This window comes from Argopecten irradians, chromosome 4 (genome assembly GCF_041381155.1).
Source record: "Argopecten irradians isolate NY chromosome 4, Ai_NY, whole genome shotgun sequence".
NCBI lineage: Eukaryota > Metazoa > Mollusca > Bivalvia > Pectinida > Pectinidae > Argopecten > Argopecten irradians.
The window spans coordinates 31,937,705-31,965,691 of NC_091137.1; the positions used below are offsets into that span (position 1 = coordinate 31,937,705).

General features: G+C 37.5%; 1 protein-coding gene across 1 annotated transcript; it reads right to left on the bottom strand.

Annotated features, from left to right (window-relative positions):
- Positions 1–54: 54 nt before the first annotated feature.
- LOC138321312 (low-density lipoprotein receptor-related protein 4-like) lies at positions 55–27,986 on the bottom strand. Its single transcript, XM_069264918.1, has 29 exons — positions 27,779–27,986; positions 26,210–26,329; positions 25,471–25,593; positions 24,960–25,091; positions 24,235–24,363; positions 23,876–24,010; positions 23,547–23,657; positions 20,755–20,871; positions 20,105–20,276; positions 19,477–19,678; positions 18,563–18,764; positions 18,096–18,218; positions 17,354–17,585; positions 17,087–17,180; positions 15,690–15,790; positions 14,672–14,887; positions 14,096–14,283; positions 8,769–8,888; positions 8,199–8,354; positions 7,816–8,055; positions 7,395–7,555; positions 6,751–6,968; positions 4,680–4,877; positions 4,061–4,260; positions 3,630–3,752; positions 2,954–3,350; positions 2,459–2,626; positions 1,669–1,819; positions 55–1,113 (listed from the first exon to the last, which is right to left on the bottom strand). The coding sequence occupies exons 1-29, from the start codon at positions 27,969–27,971 to the stop codon at positions 931–933; spliced, it is 4,905 nt and encodes a 1,634-aa protein (XP_069121019.1). The 5' UTR covers positions 27,972–27,986; the 3' UTR covers positions 55–930.
- Between the last annotated feature and the right edge of the window lies 1 nt (position 27,987).

Consider the following 27,987-nt stretch of genomic DNA (forward strand, 5'->3'; position numbering starts at 1 on the left):
TGTATTACAATTATATATGGCATGAATATCTCAAGAAAGAACGCAGGATTGCAAAACAGTCAACATGTTTTAATAACCCAAAAAGTAACATAGAGAATTTGATAGACTGGCTATATATAGAATAATAAATAGTATTTATAAAGTCATATATTGATGTATAAATATACTTTTGTAAAAAAAATATAAAAAATAATGTAATGATTGACAATACAAAGCACTTGTTTGCCTATATAAGTATAGGTAAGAAGGTATTACATTATATCATACGAGCGCTCTTTCATGTCATGACACTGTCGTGTAAATTATTTTTATTGCAAGGTATTATAGTAATATCAACTTTACAACCTTGGCTGTAAAGAATAGTCTATTTGTCCAAATAAAATACCACAAATAATTCATTAATAAATATAGATATTAAATAATCACCATGAAGTGTTTTCATGGCTTTCAAAAACAACCCATTCTACTCCATACATTTCATTGCTCTCCACAACAATCTACCTCAAATCCAGTAGGCACTGGATGTTATCTGCAGTTGATAAGTTGATTTTAGAAAATACCAACTTTCAAATATGTAATACAACAGAATAATTTTGGTTTATATCTTAGAATACTAATTTTCAAGCTCAACTGAATTTGACAATTTATGAATTTATTAATAAATGTGATGTTTTGTGTAGGTCTCCATTAAACTCGCAGATCACATTCACTTAACACCATGATATACTCTCTAGCATTAGCACCTAGTCTAGAACGATAACATGTTGAAATAAAGATTGCTAAAATCCACACACAAAAACATCAAAGATAGCTTACACAAACATAACCGTTTGGTTACAGAGAACTTACGAAACTTTGTCCAACATGATAAACGATGACCAGGTCCCATCTCTTGGAATGCAGTTGAATACTTCGTCAGAGGAACACACATCACATACTACTATTGGTTGAGGATGAACTAGACCTGTCCCGAGCTTCCTCCTGGCGGCCAAAAGTGGCTCCAAAGGATTGGTTTGATGGACAGTAATGAATGTTATGTGGGTCGTAATACTTGTCCGAGTTACCTGTATTATTGTTACCATCTGTTGATGATGAGGTCGTCTGGTAACTCACCTGTCAATTATAGTGATAAAACAGGAGCATTTCTGTTTAACGATGTTGTTCAATTGTTGATAAAATCCGTTTTAAACATTAAAGTTATCTTTCAGGTGTGTTTGTGGTCATTGCATTTTTACACTAGATATAAAGCTTCAAATATTTGTTTGGAAATGTCTCAGTTAGATCATCGATTAAACCATAAATAAAATTGAACAATTTACAATTTAATTTACTTCATTGATATGCAAAAGCTTGATGTTATGTATGCAGTAAATATTTTTCAATTAATGTAACATTTAATTTATCAATACATTTTGCATCAAAATGAAGCTGTATTCATTACTTACTTATCAACTAATATTAATCTACAACCTTTGTAGCTATCAGACTCTTCCACTTTGACTTATTTTGTATTGTGCAACCTATATATGGGAGACAACTCTGTTCTCGATACAGCCCAACATGATATGAAAGGTTGACAGTGATATGAATCGGTCACATTTATTTGAATTAAAGATCAGTACATACGTATCCTCTCCTTTGTCAGAACTACCATACTCTACTACTTACAGAATCAAATTCTCGGAAAGTCACATCGCTCCCAAATCTGAGATCTCCAAACGATGAGTCAGCAACCAGTCCCTCGGCATCATCTTCCACTTTTAAGACTTTGTTAGGCCGACTGATACAGGGCATGTAGTTAGGAAACGGCCTGCCAGTCCTGTACCAAGTTAATATTGTTTATATTAATAAATGTAATCAATGGAAAAAAGGTTGTGTTTACATGCTTATATGGTGACATTGTATCAGGACCATACAGTATCAGGCGACTGGAACCATTATCCTTTACCAAAGTCATTAATAGGTTCTAGTCTAAAATGCATCCATGATATCTACATGTATACAATATAGTGTATGACATAATTTCTAATTTAAAACTTACTTTGACAACACACCATTTTGATATGCCCTTCTATAGATGAACTAAATAAGCCTTCGGCGATCACAACTAATTACAGCGACTGACCGAAGGGATCATTCAGACAATACACATAGATATTGTCCCTTTAGATTATCTGTATATTCTATATGTATTCATTGTTTATGTTTTTGTATACTTCAGTGACCGTCCTTAACATTTAATTTTATTTGTTCTTTTTGTTTTGTCTCGACAAAGGAGCAGATCGCCTCGAAAACTCGACAATCTTTTGTCCACACTGTTAGAATTACTTCTTTGCCCTATATATACAATATAGTAGATATACCACCCCAGAGATATATTTTACCTTATCCTGATACAAGTAATAAGGATAACTTTTTAACCAATTTATATCACTTCATACATGAACATCAATCTTACCTTTTCCTGATCCAACAAGCAACTAAAATGACAACAACCAGGACAGCTGTAACAGCTACTGCCAAAGATACTCCAATAGTTATCGACTGATTCTTATCTGAAGTTGTCTCCCCCTGGGATGCAGCATCTAAATCTCCACAGGTGGCACCACTGTATCCCTCAGCACATCTAGACATGGCAAAGACAAGAACAAAATGATCAGCTGTTTCTTTAGTCATGTGTATCTTTAATCATACTTGAAATGAACATTATGGTTGTGTCTAGTTTAAATATTATAAATATATTTCTTCCTTTTCTAAGATAAAATATTTGCATTTATTTGCACTTTGACCTCTGCATCAAAGCCATAATAACACAACAAAACCGAGATGCAGGTATACTCCATCATTTCGTCAATGGTTCAGAAATAACGGCCTGGATATATTAGGTTGACCTTGACCTTAGGATCATGCTGACCTATCCATACATTTAATTTGATGCCCAAAGTCCACCTACCTACAGGCCCGACGCTTGGTATCTTCAGAAATGACACAACTGCCACCATTTTCACAGATGATTTCACAGAGCTCTTGGTTGTTGAGTAGGTGTGCCACGTGTTGTACCTTCATGTGTACTTTGATGGGTGGCGCTATCTTCGGCTGACTGATGTTGACCACTATAGGAGCAGGCAGATCCACTTTAGGATTTCCAGCAGCTGGCCTAAGAGTTGTCCTGCTCCCACGCTCTCCTAGTCTGGCTGTTGTCCTGACATTGTATGATTTTGTCTGAGACTTTTGACGTACTGGTTTTGTGGTTGTTGTCCCAGACTTATATGGGACCTCAGTCTTCAGAGCTTCTGTCTCTAGGCTAGATATAGTAGCTTTCACACCAGAAGGTACCTTTGGGTTCTCCTCTATAACATTCATCATCAAAATACAATGTTTGGTTTATCAAATGAACATTACTGTCTGTGACAATTATGATAAAAGTAACAGATCAAAATGTAGTCCAACATAATTTCAAACCTACATTAAGATTTCTTCTTATTAGAAGTACATGTATTATGTAATTTTGCATAACACTTAACATTAACTCATATGAATTTGATTATTTTAACTAAGGTTCAATGGATTTTATGATATCCAGGTTAAACTGTATGTAGATATTCTGATGCTGTAAGTAGAATTAATACCTGTAGTACATGTTTTGAGCGAGTCTTGTAGAAACTGTAAGCCATCAGGACAGTAGCAGTTACCTCCCCTGGGTGAGACCAAACACAGGTGTGAACAGTCCTTATTACGGCAGACATCAGTCACTGTAAAATGTGTACTAAAACTTACTATCTTTAGTTAAATTTGCCTGTTGAATAAGAAAAAAACTTGTCTCTAAGAAATTTATCCTCGATATTTGTTTGCTGAATTACTCTATTATGCTATTATGCATAAATTTTATAAGTATTTTCTTTTAACTACATTAATAGCATTTCAACCATATAAATAATATTTGGAATATATCTTTCTTGATATTTGAATCATGATTTAGTCTTAAAATAATAGTGAAGAATGTTTAAAATACTTGTTACTATATATGACTCCATTCACTGATATCTATAGTAACAGTTACCTTGGTGAGGTTGTTGGTAGGGATGTACTACTCTCAGACAGCTGGGTGTGGACACTAACTGGACCACACTGGTCTGTTCACCGCTTGTCTTACTGTACAGGTATCCGACCTTTGACCTCTTCTCCAACAGGTACAGAGTGTTCTCAAATACAGCTAAACTGGAGAAATGGTGACCATTACCCAAGACAGGCAGTTTTTGTCTGAAATCAAGATATAACTGTTTAATTAATCTATTCTGGGAGTCGAAATTAGGATATCAAATAGAGGTAACAAGTTGAAGAAATAATGAAAGAGGGCCTTTAAATACCCATTCATCTGTTTCTTTGGACAATGTGGAGGAAAAATAAGTTTTACAGGTTCAATCCAATAACCTACAAAGATTTTAGTTTAATACATGGCATGTGTAACATAGACATATTGAAAGAAGGTCACGGTTATTCGTTTAATGATAATTTGATAGCTAGCCATTATAGTCAATCATGCTATAGACTAAATATTTTTGATCTAGTGAGAAGTGCAGGAATAGTATCCATGGATATCGCTTTATGCTGCAACAACAAAAAGTTTGCATAAGTATTAGATATCATTTTGATATATATCTTCAAAGTATCTTGCTTACATCTTTCTCCCCTCCATATCACTTGACCACACCAGGTTGGCTGGAGAAGTGATCCAATAGATACGGTCAGTGGCGTAATCAATGGTCAGAGATTGTATAGACTGACCAACAGTGACCTTTACTACTACTGTAAGATTCCCACCATCCATGGCCATCCTCATAATGGTTCCATCAGCAGCACTGGTCCACAGCATACAGCTACAGGTACAAACACTTAGGGTATCATACTGGGATATGACATACAGCTACAGGTACAAACACTTAGGGTACCATACTGTGATATGACATACAGCTACAGGTACAAACACTTAGGGTACCATACTGTGATATGACATACAGCTACAGGTACAAACACTTAGGGTATTATAGGTTGGGGTACAACACTTAGGGATATGGATATGACATACAGCTACAGGTACAAACACTTAGGGTATTATACTGTGATATGACATACAGCTACAGGTACAAACACTTAGGGTACCATACTGTGATATGACATACAGCTACAGGTACAAACACTTAGGGTACCATACTGTGATATGACATACAGCTACAGGTACAAACACTTAGGGTACCATACTGTGATATGACATACAGCTACAGGTACAAACACTTAGGGTACCATACTGTGATATGACATACAGCTACAGGTACAAACACTTAGGGTATTATACTGGGATATGACATACAGCTACAGGTACAAACACTTAGGGTACCAAACTGTGATATGACATACAGCTACAGGTACAAACACTTAGGGTATCATACTGGGATATGGCATACAGCTACAGGTACAAACACTTAGGGTACCATACTGTGATATGACATACAGCTACAGGTACAAACACTTGGGTATATACTGGGATATGACATACAGCTACAGGTACAAACACTTAGGGTATTATACTGGGATATGACATACAGCTACAGGTAGAAACACTTAGGGTACCAAACTGTGATATGACATACAGCTACAGGTACAAACACTTAGGGTACCATACTGTGATATGACATACAGCTACAGGTACAAACACTTAGGGTACCATACTGTGATATGACATACAGCTACAGGTACAAACACTTAGGGTATTATTCTGTGATATGACATACAGTTACAGCTACAGGTACAAACACTTAGGGTACCATACTGGGATATGACATACAGCTACAGGTACAAACACTTAGGGTACCATACTGTGATATGACATACAGCTACAGGTACAAACACTTAGGGTACCATACTGTGATATGACATACAGCTACAGGTACAAACACTTTGGGTACCATACTGTGATATGACATACAGCTACAGGTACAAACACTTGGGGTATTAAATTGTGAAATGAAATACAGCTACAGGTACAAATACTTAGGGTACCATACTGTGATATGACATACAGCTACAGGTACAAACACTTAGGGTACCATACTATGATATGACATACAGCTACAGGTACAAAAACTTGGGGTATCATACTGTGATATGAAATAGTGTTACAGGTACAAACACTTAGGGTACCATACTGTGATATGACATATAGCTACAGGTACAAACACTTGGGGTATCATACTGTGATATGAAATAGTGTTACAGGTACAAACACTTAGTGGTTACCACACTGGGATCATGACATACCGCTACAGGTACAAACCACTTTAAAGGGTACCATACTGTGAGTATGACATACAGTTGTAATAACATTTTGTAGGGTACATAAACACTTATGAAAGGGGCCAGGTGATCAAACTGTGATATGATACTTGTTACAGCTTACTAGGTACAAATACTTGGGGGTATTATACTGGGGATATGAATATTTGGTACAGGGCAACTTACATCAAAAGAGATATCAAATGCTTATATTGCATTTTTAACAACTGACATTTTAAATTTTTTAAGTGATCATGCCAAATTTCCAGTGATTAAATTACATATATCATTCTTACAAAATTACATGCAGTTGCTATAAGTCCATTTTGCATTTTTTTCCTATATGTAGCCTTAAAAGTTACCTTAAACCATTTATATTGTATTTTGATCTATTTATTTTCTCTATTACAACATACATACCCTTTTTTGGGATGGAGGGCGATGGAGCCCACTGGTTCATATCGTAGAGTTCGACAGAGGACTGGTTTAGACTTGACACTACACACCGCCAACACACGGTCATCAGTATAGTAGACATTACGGCCGATCCAGTCGTAGGATAGGGCGGTCACCGTACTGCTAAGACTTGTCAGGGGAGTCACATGTTTCTCGGTCCTCTTGTACAGAAACAGTGCTTGCTGATTAGAGAGGAAAATGCAAGTTTTAATTAACAACAGTATACAGTATTCAGCATTTGACCATAATTATCTGGCTGTACCTTGTTATTTCCAAAGTTGAAAGATATTAGAGAGCAAGTTAGTTTACTGATTTCTTCGAGAAAAAGTCGACCTACAACCAGTGCATTCTAACTCTGCCATATTGCTAAACAACTCAGAGGTAGAGGACTATAACGTTTGTCACCATGAAACCTTGATATACAGAGAAAACCCCCATGTATCTAGATAATACCACCAGAAATGAATTATGATACTGTAATTGTCCATGAAAGGTAAGATAACAAATCTGACAGTATTGCAAGAAAGACATTTTGAATAGTATACTTGTCAAGGGTGCTCTCTTTATTTGACATATAGACCCCTAGAAAAATTTACTTTAGTACTTACGTGTACTGATGTAACAAATATTATATCTCCTGTTTCCATGACAACATCCAAAGCTGTGACAAATCCGCTGGCCTCACCAGTCATCAACTCTTCTGTCTGACCTTGGTCGTTGACCTTGTCAATACCACCAGTTCCTCCAATCACCAAGTAGGGGCGTGGGTCTGTAATAGAGAAATGTTTTAATTCAGTTTTCTTAGTCACCTCCAATCAAGTCTTTTAAATCCCCTTAAATACAACTAAGATCATTAAAAGTTTAAAGCTTATATACATTTACTTAACATCTTTAATAACATTGATAATGAAAGAAATGTTTCCTCCATACAATGCATTTAACCAATGCTATTTAATGCAGGTTTTGAAGAACTTAAAACAACTCTAAATAATAAGTCCAATGAATTTGTAAATTATATAACTTGGTCACCTTCTGCAAAGCACAGGGAGCCATTTTTTGTGTAGCCGCCGACACAGCTACAGGTATGTCCATCATCTTGGTTGTGGCAGACCTGACTACAGCCACCATTGCTAGTTGTACATTCGTCTATATCCCTACACCCCTGTTGATCAGAGGATAGCTCGTACCCATGGCGACATTCACATCTGGGTCCTTGAGGTGTTTTCTTACAAAGATGCTGACATGGATTGGGTTCTTGACAGGCAGTGTCTTTGAAAATATAAAAATATACTTATTATGATTTTAGACTTGAATAAATCATTTTTCTTACACACCTGTATAATCGGTTTTCCTTGGCGAGAATATGATTTTTGTACCGTAGCAGGGTTTGTTGCCATTGGTGTTAAAATTACCTGAGAGGGTTACCAATGGTGTTGAAGTGTAGCCACACAGTCTGAGGTCTTCTTCCTCCCCTTCTGGACAGTCTGGCTGACCGTCACATAGATAGGACTGGTCAGTTATACAATGTCCATCACGACAACGGAACACACACTTAGGATCAGGGGCAGCTACAAACACAGAAACACAGTTTAATACCTCATAGAGTAGAAAAAGGTAAACATTTTATTCCTCATAGAGCAATTGTTTATACCAACAGACTTTTATTTCAAAACAAAATGTAACAATTTTATCATTAAAGACAGATATTTCTGCAAGACAACACCTAAGAGTACATACACAAGCTACCACATTTATCTGAAAATTGAAACTAATGTAGATTATCTCCCCTTGAAATCTCCACTATAACTGACTTTGACCTTGAGTGGCCAACAAGATGGAGGATGAAGTTATTCCAAATTATCCTTTTCTTCTTATCTACACTTAATAATGTTAACAATCAGATATCTGAAGTCATTATTTCTATTTCCCCTACAAAGCTAACATGTAACTGAATTTCATCCTCCTACCCAATTTACACTGACCTTGACATGAGCGGCCATCTTCCTGGAGTTGGAAGCCATTAGGACACTTGCATATCACATCACTTCCCTTGTTAAAGCAGAAATGACCACAGCCACCATTGTCTATTCCACATCCAACAACTTAGATAAAAAAACAGATTTAAATAAGTTTTTTGTCAAACTTTTTTCAATTCTCTGTATTTCTCTTGGTGGATTTTAGTATCAAATAAAGCATAAAATAAAATAGACATAGAAATAAAACTTCAACCAGGACGTTTGCTGTAGTTATATACAGTCATGATCTTGTAGATCATTTACTGTAAAATTGGGATAACTGGGAAATTTAAGAGTGAAGTGGTCACATGTAAACATTTTAACAAAACTTTGGGAAGCTGTATATGACTTCTTTGTGACATAGGGTTTAAGGTGATTCTTTAAAAGTAAGACACTTACCTTGGGGTGTACTGATGGGGGACGGGATAGCCAAACCCTTCAGTATAAAACTGTTACAGAGACACTAAGCTGTACATTGGGGTGTACTGATGGGGGACGGGATAGCCAAACCCTTCAGTATAAAACTGTTACAGAGACACTAAGCTGTACATTGGGGTGTACTGATGGGGGACGGGATAGCCAAACCCTTCAGTATAAAACTGTTACAGAGACACTAAGCTTTACCTTGGGGTGTACTGATGGGGGACGGGATAGCCAAACCCTTCAGTATAAAACTGTTACAGAGACACTAAGCTTTACCTTGGGGTGTACTGATGGGGGACGGGATAGCCAAACCCTTCAGTATAAAACTGTTACAGAGACACTAAGCTTTACCTTGGGGTGTACTGATGGGGGACTGGATAGCCAAACCCTTCAGTATAAAACTGTTACAGAGACACTAAGCTTTACCTTGGGGTGTACTGATGGGGGACTGGATAGCCAAATCCTTCAGTATAAAACTGTTACAAAGACACTAAGCTTTACCTTGGGGTGTACTGATGGGGGACTGGATAGCCAAACCCTTCAGTATAAAACTGTTACAAAGACACTAAGCTTTACCTTGGGGTGTACTGATGGGGGACGGGATAGCCAAACCCTTCAGTATAAAACTGTTACAAAGACACTAAGCTTTACCTTGGGGTGTACTGATGGGGGACGGGATAGCCAAACCCTTCAGTATAAAACTGTTACAAAGACACTAAGCTTTACCTTGGGGTGTACTGATGGGGGACGGGATAGCCAAACCCTTCAGTATAAAACTGTTACAGAGACACTAAGCTTTACATTGGGGTGTACTGATGGGGGACGGGATAGCCAAACCCTTCAGTATAAAACTGTTACAGAGACACTAAGCTTTACATTGGGGTGTACTGATGGGGGACGGGATAGCCAAACCCTTCAGTATAAAACTGTTACAGAGACACTAAGCTGTACATTGGGGTGTACTGATGGGGGACTGGATAGCCAAACCCTTCAGTATAAAACTGTTACAGAGACACTAAGCTTTACCTTGGGGTGTACTGATGGGGGACTGGATAGCCAAACCCTTCAGTATAAAACTGTTACAGAGACACTAAGCTTTACCTTGGGGTGTACTGATGGGGGACGGGATAGCCAAACCCTTCAGTATAAAACTGTTACAGAGACACTAAGCTTGTACCTTGGGGTGTACTGATGGGGGACGGGATAGCCAAACCCTTCAGTATAAAACTGTTACAGAGACACTAAGCTTTACCTTGGGGTGTACTGATGGGGGACGGGATAGCCAAACCCTTCAGTATAAAACTGTTACAAAGACACTAAGCTTTACCTTGGGGTGTACTGATGGGGGACGGGATAGCCAAACCCTTCAGTATAAAACTGTTACAAAACACTAAGCTTTACCTTGGGGTGTACTGATGGGGGACGGGGATAGCCAAACCCTTCAGTATAAAACTGTTACAGAGACACTAAGCTTTACCTTGGGGTGTACTGATGGGGGACGGGATAGCCAAACCCTTCAGTATAAAACTGTTACAAGCAGGACACTAAGCTTTACCTTGGGGTGTACTGATGGGGGACGGGATAGCCAAACCCTTCAGTATAAAACTGTTACAGAGACACTAAGCTTTACCTTGGGTGTACTGATGGGGGACGGGATAGCCAAACCCTTCAGTATAAAACTGTTACAGAGACACTAAGCTTTACCTTGGGGTGTACTGATGGGGGACGGGATAGCCAAACCCTTCAGTATAAAACTGTTACAGAGACACTAAGCTTTACCTTGGGGTGTACTGATGGGGGACTGGATAGCCAAACCCTTCAGTATAAAACTGTTACAAAGACACTAAGCTTTACATTGGGGTGTACTGATGGGGGACGGGATAGCCAAACCCTTCAGTATAAAACTGTTACAGAGACACTAAGCTTTACCTTGGGGTGTACTGATGGGGGATGGGATAGCCAAACCCTTCAGTATAAAACTGTTACAGAGACACTAAGCTGTACATTGGGGTGTACTGATGGGGGACGGGATAGCCAAACCCTTCAGTATAAAACTGTTACAGAGACACTAAGCTGTACCTTGGGGTGTACTGATGGGGGACGGGATAGCCAAACCCTTCAGTATAAAACTGTTACAGAGACACTAAGCTGTACATTGGGGTGTACTGATGGGGGACGGGATAGCCAAACCCTTCAGTATAAAACTGTTACAGAGACACTAAGCTGTACATTGGGGTGTACTGATGGGGGATGGGATAGCCAAACCCTTCAGTATAAAACTGTTACAGAGACACTAAGCTGTACCTTGGGGTGTACTGATGGGGGACGGGATAGCCAAACCCTTCAGTATAAAACTGTTACAGAGACACTAAGCTGTACATTGGGGTGTACTGATGTGGGACGGGATAGCCAAACCCTTCAGTATAAAACTGTTACAGAGACACTAAGCTGTACCTTGGGGTGTACTGATGGGGGACGGGATAGCCAAACCCTTCAGTATAAAACTGTTACAGAGACACTAAGCTTTACCTTGGGGTGTACTGATGGGGACGGGATAGCCAAACCCTTCAGTATAAAACTGTTACAGAGACACTAAGCTTTACATTGGGGTGTACTGATGAGGGACTGGATAGCCAAACCCTTCAGTATAAAACTGTTACAGAGACACTAAGCTTTACCTTGGGGTGTACTGATGGGGGACGGGATAGCCAAACCCTTCAGTATAAAACTGTTACAGAGACACTAAGCTTTACCTTGAGGTGTACTGATGGGGACGGGATAGCCAAACCCTTCAGTATAAAACTGTTACAGAGACACTAAGCTTTACTTGGGGTGTACTGATGGGAGACGGGGTAGCCAAACCCTTCAGTATAAAACTGTTACAGAGACACTAAGCTGTACATTGGGGTGTACTGATGGGGACGGGATAGCCAAACCCTTCAGTATAAAACTGTTACAGAGACACTCTAAGCTGTACATTGGGGTGTACTGATTGGGGACGGGATAGCCAAACCCTTCAGTATAAAACTGTTACAGAGACACTAAGCTGTACATTGGGGTGTACTGATGTGGGACGGGATAGCCAAACCCTTCAGTATAAAACTGTTACAGAGACACTAAGCTATTACATTGGGGTGTACTGATGGGGACGGGATAGCCAAACCCTTCAGTATAAAACTGTTACAGAGACACTAAGCTGTACATGGGCAACCTTGTTAACTGATGGACCTAGGTACTGGGTATATGGGGACAAACCCTTCAGTATAAAACTGTTACAGAGACACTAAGCTTTACATTGGGGTGTACTGATGGGGGACTGGATAGCCAAACCCTTCAGTATAAAACTGTTACAGAACACTAAGCTGTACATTGGGGTGTACTGATGGGGGACTGGATAGCCAAACCCTTCAGTATAAAACTGTTACAGAGACACTAAGCTTTACATTGGGGTGTACTGATGGGGGACGGGATAGCCAAACCCTTCAGTATAAAACTGTTACAGAGACACTAAGCTTTACCTTGGGGTGTACTGATGGGGGACGGGATAGCCAAACCCTTCAGTATAAAACTGTTACAGAGACACTAAGCTTTACCTTGGGGTGTACTGATGGGGGACGGGATAGCCAAACCCTTCAGTATAAAACTGTTACAGAGACACTAAGCTTTACCTTGGGGTGTACTGATGAGGGAAGGGATAGCCAAACCCTTCAGTATAAAACTGTTACAGAGACACTAAGCTTTACCTTGAGGTGTACTGATGGGAGACGGGGTAGCCAAACCCTTCAGTATAAAACTGTTACATAGACACTAAGCTTTACCTTGGGGTGTACTGATGGGGGACGGGATAGCCAAACCCTTCAGTATAAAACTGTTACAGAGACACTTAGCTTTACCTTGGGGTGTACTGATGGGAGACGGGGTAGCCAAACCCTTCAGTATAAAACTGTTACAGAGACACTAAGCTTTACCTTGGGGTGTACTGATGGGGGACGGGATAGCCAAACCCTTCAGTATAAAACTGTTACAAAGACACTAAGCTTTACCTTGGGTGTACTGATGGGGGACTGGATAGCCAAACCCTTCAGTATAAAACTGTTACAGAGACACTAAGCTTTACCTTGGGGTGTACTGATGGGGGACGGGATAGCCAAACCCTTCAGTATAAAACTGTTACAGAGACACTAAGCTTTACCTTGGGGTGTACTGATGATGGAGAGGGATAGCCAAACCCTTCAGTATAAAACTGTTACAAAGACACTAAGCTTTACCTTGGGGTGTACTGATGGGGGACGGGATAGCCAAACCCTTCAGTATAAAACTGTTACAGAGACACTAAGCTTTACCTTGGGGTGTACTGATGGGGGACGGGGTAGCCAAACCCTTCAGTATAAAACTGTTACAAAGACACTAAGCTTTACCTTGCGGTGTACTGATGGGAGAGGGTGTAGCCAAACCCTTCAGTATAAAACTGTTACAGAGACACTAAGCTTTACCTTGAGGTGTACTGATGGGAGACGGGGTAGCCAAACCCTTCAGTATAAAACTGTTACAAAGACACTAAGCTTTACCTTGGGGAGGTATCCTGATGGGGGAAGGGATAGCCAAACCCTTCAGTATAAAACTGTTACAGAGACACTAAGCTTTACCTTGGGGTGTACTGATGGGGGACGGGATAGCCAAACCCTTCAGTATAAAACTGTTACAAAGACACTAAGCTTTACCTTGGGGTGTACTGATGGGGGACGGGATAGCCAAACCCTTCAGTATAAAACTGTTACAAAGACACTAAGCTTTACCTTGAGGTGTACTGATGGGGGACGGGATAGCCAAACCCTTCAGTATAAAACTGTTACAGAGACACTAAGCTGTACCTTGGGGTGTACTGATGGGGGACGGGATAGCCAAACCCTTCAGTATAAAACTGTTACGGAGGTAGCATGTCTCCTTGTTGTAGTCGTTTTTGTGTACTCTACACAATCCACTACCCTCGGACTGCTGGTCAGTCCAGTATATCCACTGGTCAGTTACAGCCAGTCCCAACACATGACCGGTGACACCCCTGAAAATATTACAAGGCCATGAGTCTTTTAAAGATAACATTGAATACACCATTTTCCATCTTCTCCTGGGGTAGTAGTGGTCATTAAATATGCATACAATTAAACCATCAATTAAAAGTTTTCATTCTTACACACTTTATAATTAGGTTTCCTAGAATATATAATGTAAATTGAGAGAAAGATGTACCCTCTCTGGAATAATGCAAAGTCCTTATTAACTATAATCCACTTTTGGTAAAATGTATCTGCACTCTTACACTTCGCTTTTCACATTGATGTGGGGAGGGAGTGTGCAAAATAGTGTTGAGTTACTGTGTATGATAGGGGGTAAGTGACAAGAAGGGTTATAGTGGAGGTATAAATCAGGAGGAGCGTAGGAGTACTCACTGCCAGTGTGTTTTGTAGTCGGTGCCGTTTGGGAGAGAAACAGAAATAATCTGGTGAAACTGGTCATCTACGAAGTAAAGACGATGGTCTTTGTCTGAACTGACCTTCAGGTGGTCAGTATGTCCGACATCAATGTCCAGTTTGGTGAATTCTGATCCATCAAGTCGGCAACGCCCAATAAAGGGTGAATCACCAACGTCAGAAAAATATACATACCTAAAACAATGTTTAAAATCTAAATTTATTCATACAACATCAAAGCTGTATCTTGAAAATTTAGCAATTGGAGGTAAGCAAGAAGACTATATAACGCGTCACTTAATCGTCACTTCAACTTCAACATACAATGTCATAACTAAACTCTATTCTGTACTTAGCTCAGAGCCGTCTATTTTATTCATCATTATTTTGATTTTAAACATATTTTTATTGTCGTAAATTATTGACAACAGGGATTGGACACAAGTTTTGCCAACTTAGTAACGTCCTCTCCCGAATACATAATATGAATATATACATAATGGACAGCAATGAAGACAATACATATATATAATATGAATCAAAATTTCTAATTTAAGAATGAGGAGAAAAGGGAAAGATAGAGGAGTATAGGAGAGGAGAATAGTTATTTATTAACTTATAATTATTTGTAAAAGTAATAATTGTATACATAGTTATCTGACTGGCTGGGAAACACCGATCGGTTACTTCCTTAAAACGTTGTCCATTATACACATTCCATAGAGAACATTGCACTGAAGATCCACTCGAAGCCATTCCTTTCCTTAAAAATCTTTCAACTACACCAGCCAGCAGATACAACTAATTTATACTGTTGACATATGTATAACATGTAATCTATTAATCAACTAAGATACAGGGTAGATATAGGAAATGGGTTAGGATGCTCATAATGTCAAAACCTGCCAGTACAATCAATATAAATTTGGACTGCCTTTGCAATATTAAGGTTAGCATCATTTTCTAAATCATTACATGTGTGATATAGGTACAATACCCATGGACATGGTCAATATCCAGCGAGTTGGGATGATCCAGACCGTCCTTCAGCAAGGTCAGCAGGTGTTCCCCAGAGACGTGACCAACCATGATGGTAGCCTACAACAGTCATACAGCAGCAGTGTTTAAAATAGATTCAACATTATAACAATATCTCCATAGCTTAAGTAACATTACCATTAAATAAAGTCATGGCTACATTGTCTTCAATTAAAAATGTGTTCCATGTTTAATTATACTCTGCTCGAAATAGTTCTTGAAAGAAATTAAAGGTAGGTTTCGTCCAACCAAATAAATATTTATTTTGTAAAATCCGATAAACGGAAGAAAAGTTAAAAAACATACAAAAAATTCCTCAATTTAATTTCTTAATGCGTATGAGATTGAACAAATTCAAATGTGTCTTGAATATAAAATTGATGGAAATCCTTGATTTATTACGATCGTCAGGCTGACAGGATTGTATGCAAATGAAGCTGCGATGGATTGTGTTGTCGAAGTTTCGCCCATGCACATTGTTACGCACTAAAAGTAAACAAAATGGCTGAACAAAAGCGTATGAGAAAAAAACATGTATCAGAATCGGCATCAAAGAGTAGGAGATTAGAATGGAATCGGTAACATCATAGGATATCTCTAGGGAATGAAACTCAGAGATGGCATGTAGCAATAGAAGAAACAGAAGCCACATCTCAAGCGGAACTTGCTCTGGTTCTGTTGGATCGTGTTGCACCTGGTGAGTTAAATTTCAACACATATGCCAGCGCATGTACAGCGGCAGACTAACTACATATGTTTGGTGTACTATTAAGCTAGCGACCGTATGTCAGTTACTTGAGGTGTTAAATTATATGACATGTAAGATATAAACAATCCATCGTACTTCGATTTGTTGTTGTTGTTTTTTAACTAAACATGCCGTGGCAAGACTGTCACTTCAGACATTTTGTTGCACGTTTCCGTTTGTTGATGCGGCCTCGTTTTGGAAAAAATATGTCATGTTCTATGTAAAGCTTGACTTCGCTCTATTTTTAGAGTAGTATTTTCCTGGTCAAGCTAGGCAACTGACCACCCATATTGTTCGCTGTATGCATCGAAAATGATCTGAAGATTATATATATAAACAGGATAAATTTCAATTTCGTAAACTTTATATTTCATTGGGCGAAAGCTACCTTTAATGTTTAATCCTTGTGAATTTTCATTTCCCTTCAATTCTAACATTTAAACAGAATAACAACATTACAGATATTGGATTACAAACTTTCCCGTCATAGTTACATGTATGCAGATTACCTTCTATGTTGAATACCTGTTAAAAGAGCAGATAACTGTGTATTGTCTCCATGGCTACACCACCAGTGATGTTCCATATGACATACTGAATAGACCTACCTTACTGACATCAGTCCAGTAGATGTTTCCAGACCGCCAGTCAACACCAACATCCAAAACATGTTGTATACTGTCACTATTATACAGGGTGTTCCTGACAAGGTAAGCAAGTCAGTTTGTGATACATTTGTAATACAATTTTATCCATATCAGTCTGCAATTTTTCATCAAAATCAAAACTTCATGTTGTCTTTCACTAAAATCATCTAGCAGATGAATTAATAGGAATCTTTCGTTATCCAATACTATTTACATAATTAACCTTACTCTATGACTTTGTTGGTATTGACATCGGTGGTTGCCTTGGTGATGGTACTGTGTACTGAATCACAGTACACAACAGTGTTGGTATTGAGGTCTACGTCCAGGGCAGTTGGTGTTGACCCCGGGGCGAGGTTGGCGGGGAGGAGAAGGTCACGGGTGTAGCCAGGTTGCCCCAGGGGTAACATGAGGATCTGTCCCCTGGAGGCGATGTATATCTTCTTAGCCCTATGTCTTCCTTCAATAAAATCATGATGTAACATTTGAGAAAAGAGCTCAGCTTTTAAAATGTGATTATTAGCTAGTTTACTGTAAAAATTTGTGTAATCTGCATACTTTTTCTGTGAAAATTTTTTTCCCCGTATGTTTCATGAACAGATTAATATCGGTCATTTAAGGTTATATCAAATTTGTTGCAAAGTTAAGTGAAAAATTGATTTTAGAATTAAGTGATGAAAAATCCTTAAAGGTCAACTCCGTCTAAGGGTAAGTTCTAGCCATTAAATTGAATTATATATGTATGACCTCTTGTTATACACAATGTGTATCTGGGTGTACGAAAAGAACCGAATTAAATTGTCATACAAGAGTCTGACATTCAGAGGTAAGTGGTTGAAAAAAACTATCATATAAAGCACTGGGTAAACTGCTTACTATTGATAATAGGCAAGTCATTGCTTTTATATACTAACAGATGATAATGATATTTGCATTAGAATAGTAATCACACATGAAAAAGAATACTAACCAGAACAAGTATGGTCATCCTTGGTGATAACCTGGTCCGGGGGACACATACACCTGTATCCACTCTGACTGGACAAACATAGGTGTGAACAGGGCGAGTCCTGGCAGAGGTTTACCACAGAATCTACAATATTGTTAAATTTAAGTCACCAAACTAGTACATAAACTTTCATTTATTCTACATACGTCATCTACTTTATCACAACAAACGACAAGGCAAATACTACATATTGCATTGTGGTTCTATATAAGGATATTCTGAGAAAGTTTTGTACCTGGAAAGTTAAAATAAATGCGGTATATGTTTAAAGAAAATTAAAACACATTTCAAGTGCTGAAATCTGTCACAATGATTAATTTTGATATCTATGGACAGAGAGAAAATACATTCACTTTATCTGATTTAGGAGAGCAAACAAAACTTCTAGAAATTCCATCTACCAACAATTCCATCGTAAAATAACTAACCTCCTGACAGCCCATGTAGACTTGGCGAGCCTATAACGAGAGAGTTTGGATGATGAAGGCCAGTTTGGAGGTGGACAATATCAGAACAGCCCTGGTACCAGTTACAGCTGCTGAGGGAGCCTTGGTAGGTATTGGCCCAGTACAGAGTACCTTCCAGTACTGTTAGTGACGATGGGTATAGCACTCCACGAGACACGACAATCTACAACAAAATAAATGGGTATAGCACTCCACGAGACACGACAATCTACAACAAAATATATAAATCACACAGATGAGTGTGCAAGCAGTAGTCGACAGATAACCAATTGTCAATCAAAGTGTTTTGGTACCGCACCTGGCTTTACATTTTGTATTGTGTGATGCTACAACATTGAATAGGTATATATCCTAGCTTTCCAGTCATCGCTCATATCTAAGTGTTCTGCTGAACAGCATGGATACATTTTTTTTAGATCCGGCCTTCGGCTGCCACTTGCCGAAGGGTAAATTGTGCTCCATTGTACTGTATGGTAAATATTTTTTCTACTTTGTCCAGTAATCTGTTCATTACTGAACAAGGGGCAGATCGCATCAAAAATTTGAATTTTTTTTTTGTCCACACCGTTGAAATTACTTCCTTGTCCCATATCCTATATAGCTATATACTGCCAAGCGATTGTTCAATTGTGCATGCATTTTGGGAGGAGCCAGCATTTTGTGTTTAGACAGTGTCAGTTTGATTTATGCATGATATAAGTCTACTTGTATCGCATTGGAGTGTCCAACTGAAGACCCACATCAAAAGTAGCATTTTAATCACAGAAAATAGTAAAAACAATATAAATACACAGTATGTCCAATATCATAATGGCTCAGAGGAGGTCAAAATCAACGGGGCACACTTTTATATAATTTGAAGATCTAAGATTTACCCGTCTGTTGGATCCATCCATGTCTGAGCTTTCTATTCTGTGTAAAAGTGTGTCTGCCCACAGAAGTCTGTTCCTCGGTCTGTCCATCACCAAACCTGTTGGGTGTTTGAGGCGGTCACCAATAACCAAAGTAGTGTTCCTACCATCCATGTCAGATGATGAAATCTTTGGTGTTAGTCCCCATGTTGTCCAGAACAACCTCCTGTGAATGGACATAATTTTATAGAACTATTATTTGGTACATCTTCAACGAAACATTTTCAGATACCAACCATTTAAATAAGCATCGGTGTACATATTTAATTAAATATGGAAGGTTATGCAACAGAGAAGGGAACGTTATTATCTAATAAGTATAGCTTAAACTGTTTAACCTCAAATATACATATGCACTCTTAGTGTGAAGTCAGAATTTTCCACAATACCAAGATGTTCATAGTAAATGAAAATATGAAAGTTATACTACATAAATGATATGTGGGTGGCCAATTATTATCAAGATCAAAATCAAAGTCAAGGGAAGGTCCAAAATATTTATAGCATCCTTTAACACAGACATTTCACAATTGCACAACCATTTTGATTGACAGAATCCTTGGTGACAATATAAATTACTTTCTAGTTATACCTGAAATGATGACATATGATGATGTCCTGTAACTCGTCCAGGTCTTCTTTGATGATGACACATCTGATTGGTGGTGTCTGACCACAGGCTATTATCTGACCACTGTCCTGGCTGACTAGGTATACAGCGTGGGTCATCCAGTCTACAGCCACCCCTTTAGGATTAGATAGTCCTGAAATAACGAGACAATATTTTATTATTGATATGGGTTAGAATGTTTTGATTAATATTATGGCTGGTAGCTAATGGCAGGACCAAGAATCCTTGAAGTACATTATATGATTTTAGAGTTATTAAAGTTAGATAACTGAGTGTCTGTAATACATTAACGCCCCCATCTCTATCAAAGAAAGACATGAAGTGATGGGACAGACATGGGTACTAATACAGTAAAACATGCCTTAGCAACCATCTCTTCACAAAGACCACTTGCTTCTCAAGACCACTTCAATCTTAGCACAATTTGAAGGACACTTGGCTATGAAACCATTCTTATGTCCTTTGGTTGGTCTTAATGTACAAGTTTGACTGTATAACCCCCTTCTTTTGTGGCTGAGGCACATAAAACCAGTGGATGACTAGCCAGAACTTCTAAGAGAACATACATATTTTAGGTCGTTCATAAGTCTTAGTCTTTAGTAAATACCTACCAATGTCCAGCAGAGTGTGTGTTGTATCATTTCCTGGCTGTCCTACATGTCCAAACTGTACCACATCTGAACTCTTGCTGACAGCTGTCCAGTATAGGATATTGTTAGGTCCAAAATCTGGAACAAAATGATATTTATCATTAGAAGTTTATGTTTATCACATAGTCAGTACACTTCATGAACTTTGCAGTTGTCATGTCAGCATCTGTCATATCCTATACCTGCCAACTAATAATAGTTTAAAGTGTACACGGAATGGAAAATGACATTTAGGTATGTTATTCTGTTTGATCTCCTGACAAGAATGTTGAAAACCGCATCAAAATCGGCCGCTTCAGTACCGAGATACCGCCCTCTGAAGTGCTCGATTTTTACCTGTATATCAACTGCTAATCAGGGAATCGGCCACTCACGCTGATTTTGGGGAATAATCGGATGTGACGTCATGAGGACAACGGCAGTGAGGTGTTTGGTAGTGGGGTTATAGCACAAAGGTGGACATATGTATTCCTAAAATGGGGTTACGAGAATTTTACAGATATATATACAGTATACAGTTATGGGTGAAGATTTAATTATATATAAAATAGGAAATATTGCAACTGAAATCATGCTAAATACATAAGTAGATTAGCGGAAATTATAAGTTATTTATGTTTCTGGTATAAGCCAGGTGTACCTTGTGTAAAAACTTTTTAGTAGAGATCTTATCTCTGTTTTAACAGCTTACTAAATTATCAAACCTGGGGAATATTCAATTTTCATAATGTCATATAAAAAGAGACTAATTGAAAAATGATGGTCATATAATTATCCATTTGAATATGTTTCTGTATAAATAAAAATTCACTCGGCCTATGGATTTCAAGAATCAGCATAACGAAAAGAAAAGGTGTGTTAAATGTATTTCATAGTTCAATACACGTAAATATCATAGACATAAATTGGGAGGGGGGGGGGGGGGGGTAAAAAAATAAACCACTTGAGAAATTGAATTTAAAATACATAATTCATTTATAGCTGTAACGAGTCTATCTTCCTTTTATAGCTACATGTACGAGTGCATGTATGAGAACATGTGTTATTTTTAACAATATTCAACAGTACATTCATTGGTCATATAGATTATCATTATAAGTATTATATAATGATCGATATTGACCAAAATTCACAAAGAATTGGATATCCAAAATCTAGGAACTACCAGAAATATCAAAGTTCTGACATTGTGCATCATATTTGCATTGTTCTTTCTCGACATGCCATTTGTAAATAATTTTGTAGTTTCTGTTATAAGAATACATATACATATAACTAGAAATATATATACGAGACAAATGTATACATTGGTCATTCTGAAATATACAATTATGTATACATCTAGTGATTTATACACTTGTTATATGTTATGTTCGAACGGTATATTTTACTGTAAACCAAGGATTTATAAGTGTAAACAAATATGATATTATACCAGAAACATATATGTATATATGTTTCTGATTATACAACAATTAAATGATGGTCCATCGCTAACTTACCTGTGATCTATCTTACTTTTGACACCTGACGTGAGCTAATCAATGAAGCGTGACAGGTCACTAAACACCTTTCTTACGTAATCTGGTTATTAGCCCCCTCATTAGTCTCGGTTGACCACGCGTTTTAGTTACTGCAGTTTACAGGTAAAGAGATAAACGCAGCACGACATTGGCTATTCAGAAGTTACAGTTCTGATTTTGTTCTGTACTTGATATCTGCATCTTGGATTAGACATAGACATCTTCAGTCTTTTTTTTTGTCTGACTCGTGCATGATTTATTTTTTTTCAATTAAAGACACTAATAAATGAACTTGAGCGTATTATCAACAAGTTGTCGGATGTATTGTATTATATGAAAGCTGAATGTATTTCGTTAAAAAAAAAAAAAAAAATGGATTGATTTCAGATATAACGCAATTAGTAGATGCATTTACATATATACAAAAAATTCTGTTTAGAATCATAACTCAATTCGTATGGGTAGGTTATATGAAAAAGTCAGAAATTTGTAAAGCGGGTTTGACCAGTACAACGACCCGAGTCTGGTTTTGGATAACAGTCAAGAATCCTTTACATAATATTCATGTATATGTGGTTTCTTAATACCGTAGATTTACAACGTACGTGGATTATTATACACATTATGTTGTATAATATTGTGCAGAAATCGCGCAGAAATGTTCATTTATCTACGACAGGTACATCAATATATGCATGGTATAAATCCCTATTTTCAAGCGTATTCCAAACTCATATCTGTGATTGAGGATAATATTAAATAGGTATCGGACATGTACACAGGTACTTGTGTCTGTAAAAATCGATATTTACAAACAAATTGTTTATATTAGATGGCAGACACAGAAAATCGCCAATCTATCTTATGCGAGTAGAGTAGGTCCCGTTGTCCTCGTGACGTCACAGGTCAGGGGTCCCGAATCGGGGTCAATGGCTTTGGGCTTCAGGTTGTGTTCTAGAGAAAAGTCGCATTATCTCTAATACCGTATTCGCTATGAAACTCGTACTTTCTCCATTCTAAATTTTATACAATGACATTTATTTAGCCTTATATACCAAACCATTCCGTGTACACTTTAAGACTTAAATATTGTGGTAAGTACTATATATACATTATAAATATGTGATAAAAAAGTTTCGGAAATTGATGTAGCCATTGTCGGTCATGTTCTGTTCATACAATGCTGCTTGTACACCATGGATAATAGTCGATCTTCCAGACTATTTTTACCTAGAGCTTGTATGTCCGGTTGGTGCTCCAAGACTGTTACCCAGCGTTCAGTCCTGATGTGATACCCTAGAGCTCCTGTGTTGGCTGCTACATAAAGTACAGGATCTGGATCTGTAAGAATATTTAACCAGTCTTCAGTATCATTAAACCTGGATATTACAAATAAATGTAGTTATGGAGTTCTTGAGATGGTTTAAATAAGCAATTACTTTAAAGCTAGAAACTCAGACAATTGCACGAAGCTAATTGATTTAAAACTCTCATCTCCATCCATAGCAATGACAAATGTGGATGTTTCATGTGTTATTATGAAACCCGAGAATACTGACCTTGAACTTTACAATTTGTGTTGTTCTCCAGTCTGTAACCAGGCAAACAGGAACAAGTGAAGCTCCCATTGGTGTTGGTACATGTGTGCTGACAGGGTGATCTCCCCTGACGTGTGATGACACACTCATCAATGTCTATATTTATGAAATGAATTATTCATTAATCAAAATCAATCTTTCTCATAAGCTTTACTTCTCATTTAATATCACAGTCATTTTAAACTTCTTTGATTCAAATTTGAAAGGAATGGTCAAATGTCATAACAATATTGTGTTCAAATAAAGACATTGCTTTAAGTAGCAACCCATTCCCAGGTTATTTGTTATCATTAAGTATCTATAGGGCTAATAGATCTTACCTTTACATGTAATATTGTCCGTCATCAGTTTGTAACCAAGCTGACACGTACAAACAGGTCCATGTGGCAATGCCTTACACACTCCAAACTCCCCACATCTCCCAGCTTCGCATGACTGTTTCGCACTTTCTAAAGGTTAAAGGTCATATATTTTGGTCATGCTTCATACAAATTACCATTCATTTTGATTCAAACAATCAAAATTTCTTGAATTCTGATCATAATGCACCAACATCTTAAATATGACCTTGACAATTCCATCTACATTAAAATTTGACCTTGACAATCGTAATGCTAAATATATTATTAACCATTCTATGTCCAGAATATGACCGCTTGGCAAATACATATATCTATATTGTAACTTTGATGATCAAAAACACAAAATCCAACAATTAAGAAACTACGAAAATCTAAAATTTAACCTTGACAATGACTATTAGAAGTGTATATGCTGCAAAAGCACAGACAAAAATGTTCTATTAAAAAAATTGTGATATCATATTGTTTTAAAGCCTAAAACAGCAATCTCAAACCAAGAACATAACTTCCATTTTCTTAATATATTTTAATTACAAAAATTTAAAACAAAGAATATTTTAGTACTTTAAATAACTTCAATATGTAGCTCAGCAATGTATGTTGAAACTATCATACAATTCCATAATAATAATGAACCATGTGGACAAATCTGTAACACTGAAACATATACTGTGAACTCTCACCACATTTCAGAGACTCGTCTGACCCATCCCGACAGTCCTCTTGACCGTTACATACTTTCTTAGACAGCAGACAGACTTTACGGTCAGAACACAGGAACCGGTCATGATCCAGGGAACAATTCTCTTTTGGATCTTAATTTTAAAATCACAGTAAGATTTGATTTCAAATTTCTGTACAACTAATTAACCTACCCGGTAATTACAAATATTCCAATTACATTATCACCTGTGTGGACAAGACTTACATCTAATGTAAAAGATCTTGACCACAGGTTACAACCAATGAGATAGTATCATTTAACACCTTTATCAGATGTTGTGCATCAAACTGTTATCGAGAATGCGCAATATGTGTTTCATATTAAACTTTCTTTTTTCTCTCCTTTTGTAATATGATGTGCAATCGACACACACAAAAAAAACCTCAAGAAATCTATAAAAACCAATGTGCAGAAAACATAAAATCACAATTTCAGATTCCAAACCATGACCATTATACAGGTTGTCTTACCACAGACAAGTTCGTCTGAACCGTCACGACAGTCACTGATCCCATCACAAACAAAGTCTCTGGACACACACTCCTCCGACCTCGAACAGGGGAAGTCACTCTGACTGGTACAGTTCCTGATCACTGAAGTGTAAAAGAAAGGATCAATGAAACAAACCCCATGGTACCCATTTCTCTTCCTCACAATCACATCAAGCAACTTCATTTGAAATTTCTTCAATCTTGGTAAATCCCTAATACCGGTACTGTACATTTTTTAACCTTGGAAACAAATACATTTTACTATGAAATAAGGACCATATAAAAGATCGGTACCTTAACATACAAAGATCGACAACCCCTAAAAAAGGACCCCCCCACCCCCCATCCACCCACCTTAAAATTTTAAAACCTTCTCTATTAATGTAATTTATAGATTTTACTGTAAGAACAGGGAAATCAATGGAATTGACACACTCCCATGCAAGATCAACATATTGAAAAAATAAAAGATGCATATGAAGTTAGAAACGCCCATTTACGAAGTTTATACTCATTAACCCATGATGACTTTTAGACTCCAATTCTAAATAAAAGACAATAGTCCATTTGAATTTTAGGGAAAATGAGTTTAAAAGAGCATGGTGACCTCATAAAGTGGGATTGTTTTTTTCAAATCATTTTCATATCAACATTTGAATACTTGGGCATGTACAACAAGAAGGAAAGCCTTCAAATGATAAGAAAACATTATAATTACCACATAATCTCTCATCGGATTGGTCGGGGCAGTCAATTTTCCTGTCACAGAAGCTGGTCTTGGAGATGCAGAGACTTCCATCATGGCATTTCACCTGGTCATGTTCACAAGCTCCCGTCTCTCTTGGAGATGCAGAGACTTCCATCATGGCATTTCACCTGGTCATGTTCACAAGCTCCCGTCTCTGCTTACAGAAGGAAAACTTGAAACATTCAGCACTGTAAATTCATAACTTACAGTGTACAAACGTTTTTATTATGATCATGATTAAAGGGACAATTCGGTCTAAGAGAGCGTTGAAATTTGTACATATATTGGAAAAAAACCAGTTCTAATGGAACTTAGATCAGTCGGTTTTACTGTGATATGCCAGAAAAGCTCAAGGTGGTGAAATGTGTGTGAAATATTCATACTCGCTCACTGTCCGCCCATTACATATTGTGGTCAAACGTCTTGTATGCCGAACCCTGTTCCCTTGCTCGTAAGGTAACTGCAACTTTTGTCTAGAACTGCTCAAATCGCTCTCACAGTAGTGTGTTTACCTTATTAGTTGAATTATCTTGCCTAAAAAATCATTTTTTCACCTCGTCAGTTGGTTATGTAGTTCATTTGTTTTAGCGTTCATGACTTTGTGTCGGGTATTGGTACAGCGTATACATGTACATACTTTATCATATTGATCAACGATTTGGAATTTCAACGGTATCAATTAAAATACTTAACAATGACGTGGAATTTGTCAATATTTTATGTTATATGTTTCATAAGAAATGTAGAACAATACATTTATGCTATTTTTCGCTTCTTGGTTATGTAATAGAATTAGCCTGAGTGAATCGTCCCTTTAATGTGAAAATGAGGTAATAGATTACATACATTTCTACTGAGCATTCCACAAACGATTTTTTGTTCATCTCCTACCCTTGTTTGAAAAAAATATCCAATATCATTGATCCAATTCATTGAATTCTGTGACCTTGAATGTGATCCATGCTGAACAGGTTTGCTTTTAAAGCAATGAAACCCATCAATGACCTTGAAAAAAGGGCAATGCTGTTGAGCAAAGCATTTTCTAGCAATCATACCATAATATGCAATAATGGTAATTTATCATTAAATGGATATTACTCTAATAAGTATGTCTATTGTACTATTTTTACACATTTAGATTTAAATCCAAACCAAAAATAGTGACACCCAATTTACCTCAAGCTATCATTGGTTTAGAAATATTTCCAATAAATGAAAAAGTAAGTTAATTAAAAGAAAGAAATATAGACTTTAGAGTTACTTCATTCATTATTTCGATTTTTGATGTGATAAAAAGCATCTTATGATAAATTTGAGTTTCCGAGAGACATGTAAAAAGATCAAAATCACGACAACAGAAAGCTTAGATTTAAGTTAAACTTTTCACAATCTGATAGATTTCTAACGATAATACATGTAAAGGTAAATGATCATAAAAAAACATAAGTACATTGACATGGATCGGATGCGTCGTGCAAGTTGTTTGGGCCACCATCCATTTTCGTGAATGATCGTTAAAAATCAAAATACATTTATTACCGTTTTTCTGGCCAGGTGGCAACACAGTCAGCACTCCAGTGAAGATGATCGACAACCATAGAACAAGGAACCACCAGACAGATTCCATGACCAAAGTTCTCTGACACAACCTCACCTCCCCGCGGATATCTGTACACTGCGACGTTGTCGGCACACGAGCTAGATCACGTGTGACACGTGCGCAACATACCATGCATACTCTCCGTGAC